This window comes from Gekko japonicus, unplaced genomic scaffold (assembly GCF_001447785.1).
Source record: "Gekko japonicus isolate JY-2015 unplaced genomic scaffold, Gekko_japonicus_V1.1 scaffold5298, whole genome shotgun sequence".
NCBI classification, from domain to species: domain Eukaryota; kingdom Metazoa; phylum Chordata; class Lepidosauria; order Squamata; family Gekkonidae; genus Gekko; species Gekko japonicus.
This window is the reverse complement of record NW_015159875.1, coordinates 18,808-25,086: the sequence shown is the minus strand read 5'-3', so window position 1 is coordinate 25,086 and position 6,279 is coordinate 18,808. Positions and strand designations below refer to the sequence as shown.

The 6,279-nt window shown below is 43.9% G+C and overlaps 1 protein-coding gene across 1 annotated transcript in view; it reads right to left on the bottom strand.

The window, feature by feature from the left end:
- Nucleotides 1-2,739: 2,739 nt before the first annotated feature.
- The window catches only part of LOC107107854 (zinc finger protein OZF-like), a 7,833-nt gene continuing 4,293 nt past the window's right edge, over nucleotides 2,740-6,279 (bottom strand). Inside the window, exon 3 of the mRNA XM_015408211.1 lies at nucleotides 2,740-5,104. Within this exon, the coding sequence (XP_015263697.1) occupies nucleotides 3,552-5,104 (1,553 nt within the window). The 3' untranslated portion in view covers nucleotides 2,740-3,551. The remainder of the gene's footprint in view (nucleotides 5,105-6,279) is intronic.

The window sequence follows — 6,279 nt, the reverse complement described above, 5'->3', positions numbered from 1 at the left end:
TCGGCTGGGCCCTTGAGAGGGGTAGAAGGAAAGGGCCTCACCATCTACACCGGCTCCAAGCATGCCTTTGGTGTGGTACACCCCTTTGCCGCCCTTTGGAAAGATCAAGGTTTTCTGATGGCAGCAGGGAAGAAGATCTCCAATTAAGATCTGATCTTGCAACTGTTAGAGCACATCCAGCTCCCTGCAACTGTTGCAGTAATTCATATCCGAGGACATCAGAAAGGAGGGACTCCAGAAGCAAAAGGAAATTGGGCAGATGCAGCGGCAAAAGCTGGAGCTCAAGAGACTACAACGAAAACCTCCAATGGAGCTGATGGGCAGTAGGTTCAAGACGGACAAAAGGAAATACTGGTTTATACAGAGTGATTAAAATGTGGAATTTGCTACCAGAGGATTTACTGCTGGCCACAGGGATGAACTGTTTTAGAATCATAGAATGTTAGAGTTGGAAGGTACCTTGCAGGTCATCTAGTCCAACCCCCTGCACTCTGCAGGAACATAGCCGAAAAATAGCCCTGCAACAACCCATGAATCCATCCAACGGTTGCCCACACATTTCCCGGATCCGTCTTTTTTCCCTTCTTGAAGATCGGGACATTAGCTCTTCTCCAGTCTTCCGGCACAACACCAGTACTTCAGGACATCTCAAAGATTAAAGCCAGAGGCTCTGAAATAACATCTACAATTTCTTTTAGGACCCTGGGATGCAAGCCATCCGGCCCTGGAGATTTGAAAGTATTTAAGGCAGCTAGATGCTCTCTAACAATTTCCTTACTTACTCTGGACTGGCAGTTCCTCCTTCCTTCATATGCCCTGCATTCTTCAGTTCTAAAAGGGGATTAGGTAGATTCATGGAGAATAAGTCTATGAATGGCCATGGTGACTATGGGGAACCTCCACATTCAGAGGCACTAAATTTCTGAACCCCAGAGCCAGGAGGCAGCCTCAGGGGAAGGCCTCGCCCTCTATGCACGGCTTGGCCACTTTGAAAGACAGGATGCTGGACTAGATGGACTACTGGTCTGATCCAGCAGGGCTCCCGTACATTCTTTCCTGGCATGGAGAATCGTGGTTTGACAATCACTCCAGCAACCCACAGTGTATGAACGGGTTCAAAGGACAGCCTTCGAGGCCCATCTGGTGCAGGGGAACGGTCACATTTCTATCCCAGCCTTCTTCCAAGCAGCTCAGATTGGTGGACTATATATATATATGGAATCAAAGCCCTGACCTGGATATAGCCCAGGCAAGCCCAGTCTCGTCGGATGTTGGAAGCTAAGCAGGGCCGAACCTGGCAAGTATTTGGATTGGAGACCTCCAAAGAATACCAGGGCCGGGAGGCCAGAGGCCGCCTGTATCCAGCCACTTCTCTGAATGTCCTCCGTCCCCAGTTAAGTTGCCAGAGGTCACCATGACGTCCAGGCACAGGGGCACAAAGGCACACAAACACAGATGCCAACCCCCAAAAAAGGAATTAAAGGGGGTGCAGATGAAAAAAGGGAACTGGGGTATAAAAGCATTAAACATATGAAAATATTCACATTTATCAAGGACATTCATATTTTGTATAATGCATAATTCAAAAATAAAATGGTCCATAATGCTTCATTTCTCAACTCCGTTGTTATAATTTTTAACATGAACATTATGATCACTACTACATAAGCAAGAATAAAATAAAGTTTGAGTCTATTCCACCTTGAATATAAGGAGATTATAGTGCATTAGAATTGATAACAAAACAATCCTCAACTATTAGTTAATCTCAATTAAGTAGTGACTTACATCAGAGGGGAAAATATGTCAATATTAGTGAAATGATGTATTTTTAGATAAAAAAAGAAAAAAGTTAAATATCTACTAGAATTGAATATATTCTCTCACACTTCCCAACTTGTTTAACTATCTCTAATGAGTCTCATTTAACCATAACATCTTCAGTAAATTATATCTTTTCTCCTCAGTCTCTACCCATTATATGAGTAGAAAGCCTTCCTTTGCTGTTGAAATTCTTTAGTTGGTTTTTTATTTACTTGGCTGGTTAGTTTTGCCATTACAGCATATTCTGCTAATTTGTCTCTCCAAATCTCTTGATTAGGACTCTCTTCTATTTTCAGTTGTGTTACTAATATTACTCTAGCTGCAGTAAGCATGTATTTAAACAAGACTTTTGAGATTTTTTTCAATGTTGCCCATAATTATTCCCGATAACAGTCTTTGATTTCATAGGGAATTTAATTCTTAAGATTGTTTGAATTTCTGCATGGATTTCTTTCCAGTATCTCCTCGTCTTTTTGCAAGATATATGGTAAAAAGTATCATCTACTTATTTACATTTCCAACAAATCCCTTTGTTGTTCTTATCCACCTTTTCAGTGTCTTTGGGGGTTAATGTACCAATGATAAAACATCTCATACCAATTTTCTCTTAATGCTTGACAAGCTGTGAACTTTATATCTTTCGTCCATAAATTTTCCCATTGTTGAAAAGATAGCTCTTCGCCAAAATTCTACATCCATTTTATCATACACTGACTTGTTCTGTCTCTGTATCAAATTGAAGTAATAATTTATAAATTCATCCTAGTAGGTGATCTTTTTGTTGTATAATTATCTTTTCAAAGTCAGCCAGATCTCTTATTTCACCTTTTTCTGAGTAAACATCTTTCTTAAATCTGTAAATTAGTTGAAAATAGACTAGTCATTGTATCTTCCCTTCTTCTTTGATGACTGGCCAGGATTTGATTTCTACTTGTGACATTATCATATCTTTATAGATTATGAAGTCAATATTTTTTCCTCTCATATCTATTATTGGTGACATTACAGGTGATATTATAGGGCCAATTCTTCTTCTAGTGTCCCACTTATTGATTATATGACTTTTATCTTATCTTTTATTTTTCCAAATTTGCTTCTTAATCCAAAGGGAACTGTGCAATCCGTCATCCAGAAACAATGCTTATAGTTCTATTAATGTATCATTTCGATTTTTTCCCTTATTCATTCTACTCTTCCCTTTCCTCTCCTTTGCTGCTTCCTGTCCTTGGTGATTTTGATCCAATCTGCAATCCAAACCAAACCACTGCTTGGTAGTACAGTTTATTTCTTAGGTACTACTAAGCCTCCTCTTTTTTTCTCATCCTGTAATACTTAAATCTAATTGTTGGGTTTTTCCATTCCATATAAATGTATTTATTGGTTTCTGGCCAGTCCACCAAAGTCTTTTCTTGTAGACTGATCAGTATCATCTGAAACAGAAAATTTAATTTTGGCAATACCTTCATTTTTATTGAAGAGATTCTTCCCAGCCATGATCAGTTGTGGATCTTCGTTCTCACTTCTGCCTGACCAAATAAGCTTTGACCTATGAAAGTTTCTATCTTGGGAAATTTCCTTCAACTTTCAGGTGCTATCTCCCCACCTTTCTGTTTCCTTTGGGAAGTCCTTTTGCCTTGTTACGGTGGCAAGAATGGAGCTGGGACTACATGGAAAAAAATGGGGACACGTGGCCTTCCTCCACTCCACTGGGCCACAGCTCTAAACATTCAGTTTTTCTCCCCAGTGTGGATTTTTCGATGCCGTTGAAGAGTACCACTCTGATTGAATCTCTTTCCACACTGTGAGCATGCAAAAGGTTTCTCCCCTGTGTGGGTTCTTTGATGCTGTTGTAGAATTCTCCTAGTACTGAATTTCTTTCCACACTCTGAGCATTCATACGGTTTCTCGCCCGTGTGGGATCTTTGATGCTCTTGAAGATCACGTCTCTGATTGAATTTCTTTCCACACGCTGAACATTCAAGAGGTTTCTCCCCTGTGTGGGTTCTTTGATGGAGCTGAAGATTGCAGCTCCTATTAAATCTCTTTCCACAGTCTGAGCATTCAAAAGGTTTCTCCCCTGTGTGGGTTCTTTGGTGCTGCTGAAGAATGCTACTCTGACTGAATCTCTTTCCACACTCTGAACATTCAAAAGGTTTCTCTCCTGTGTGGATTCTTTGATGTTGTTGAAGATCGCCACTGTGAATGAATCTCTTTCCACACTCTGAGCATTCAAGAAGTTTCTCCACTGTGTGGGTTCTTTGATGGACTTGAAGATTGCTACTCTGATTAAATCTCTTTCCACACACTGAGCATTCAAAAGGTTTCTCCCCTGTGTGGGTTCTTTGATGCTGTTGAAGACTGCCACTCCGACTGAATCTCTTTCCACACTCTAAACATTCAAAAGGCTTCTCCCCTGTGTGGGTTCTTTGATGCTGTTGAAGACTGCCACTCCGACTGAATCTCTTTCCACACTCTGAGCATTCATAAGGTTTTTCCCCTGTATGGGTTCTTTGATGGAGTGAAAGATCGCCAATCCGACTGAATCTCTTTCCACACTCTGAGCATTCAAAAGGTTTCTCCCCTGTGTGGGTTCTTTGATGCTGTTGAAGATCGCAAATCCGACTGAATCTCTTTCCACACTCTGAGCAATCAAAAGGTTTCTCCCCTGTGTGGGTTCTCTGATGCTGTTGAAGACTGCCACTCCGACTGAATCTCTTTCCACACTCTGAGCATTCATACGGTTTCTCCCCGGTGTGGGTTTTTTGATGGAGTTGAAGATTGCCACTCTGACTGAATCTCTGTCCACACTCTGAGCATTCATAAGGTTTCTCCCCTGTGTGGGTTCTTTGATGAAGTTGAAGAGCGCTACTCCGACTGAATCTCTTTCCACACTCTGAGCATTCAAAAAGTTTTTCCCCAGTGTGGATTCTTTGGTGTAATAGTAGCTGTGTTGTGTATTTGAAGTACTTTCCACAGTACCAGCATTTACATGTCTTTATTATACTGTGGTTTCGTAAACAAACATTATCCTTTCTTCCACTGGAAGATGTCAGTCCACTCTCGGAGCAGATAAATCCCTTCCCTTCTGAATGAGTCCATTGGAGATGGCTGCAGACTGGGATTTGGTGAGGAATGGATTTAACCCACGTCTTCACTGTATGGTTTCCTTCCTGCCTCTGTGGTCCAGCTCCATTCCCAAAGTTTTCTTCGGACGGTTCATTCTGGGCTTTTTCCAGTGAGAAGCCCTGAAATTCCCCAATAGGCTCCTCGACATCTCCTGCTGGAATAAAGAGGGAAGTCAAATCAACACTCAGACAAGAAGCCAAGCCACCAATCAGGAACTCCTGATTAATGACTGTACATTTTATCTCCTGAGCCGCTGGGCACAACGTTTCCCTGGAGCTTGTTCTATATTCTGACTATCCCTCCCCTCCCCAAAACTCCCCAAACGTGCCACAAAGGTGGCAAAGATCTGTTCCTCTGCCCTTCACATTTGCTTTGCCAAGAAGGTCTTTTGATGATGAAATACAAAAATTGGTGATGAAACACAAAGATTGACCATAATTTCTAGCCCTGTGACTGTATAGAGAATTTCCTTCCAGGTGTGATGAGACAGAAGAGGAGCTGGTCTTCAGAGTCCAATAACACATGTCTGCTGGGCTAGGTCAGGACCTCAGCAAGCGAACCCCACTGCCACATGAGGTGGTGGCGGCTACAAGCATGGACGGCTTAAAGAGGGAACGAGATAAGCATATGGAGCAGAGGTCCATCGGTGGCTATTAGCTACAAGGTATTCACAAGGGATGCTCTGTATTCTTGGAGCTTGGGGGGGGGCAACAGTGGGAGGGCTTTGAGTGTCCCGGCCCAACTGCTGGACCTCCTGAGGACACCTGGTGTTTCTGGCCACTGTGTGACCCAGAGTGTTGGAAGGGATGGGCCATTGGCCTGATCCAACAACAGGCTTCTCTTATGTTCTTATGTTCTAGGGCAGGGGTCTGCAACCTTTAAGACATAAAGAGCCACTTGGACCCATTTCCGACGGAAAAAAGAAACCGGGAGCCGCCGCGCACTCTCCCCTAGCCGAGCCGGCGCCGCGTGACGTAACGCCCAGGGCCGGACCCAGGTATTTTTGCACACTAGGCGAGGCTCCCTTCTGGCAGCACCTTGAGCCACGGGGGGGGGGACTTTGTGACCTGGCTGGGTCCCTCTCCCACCCACCCCCAGCTAGCCAGGCAGGCCGTGGTGCCCTGAGTGCCGCCGCCCACCCCCCCTCCCAAGATCAAGTCACCCCAGCTAGCCAGGCGGGCACCTGAGCACCCGTAGCCCACCCACCCCTCTCGAGATCATAAGAACATAAGAGAAGCCAATGTTGGATCAGGCCAAAGGCCCATCCAGTCCAACACTCTGTGTCACACAGGGGCCAGAAATACCAGGGGCCATCAGGAGGTCCAGCAG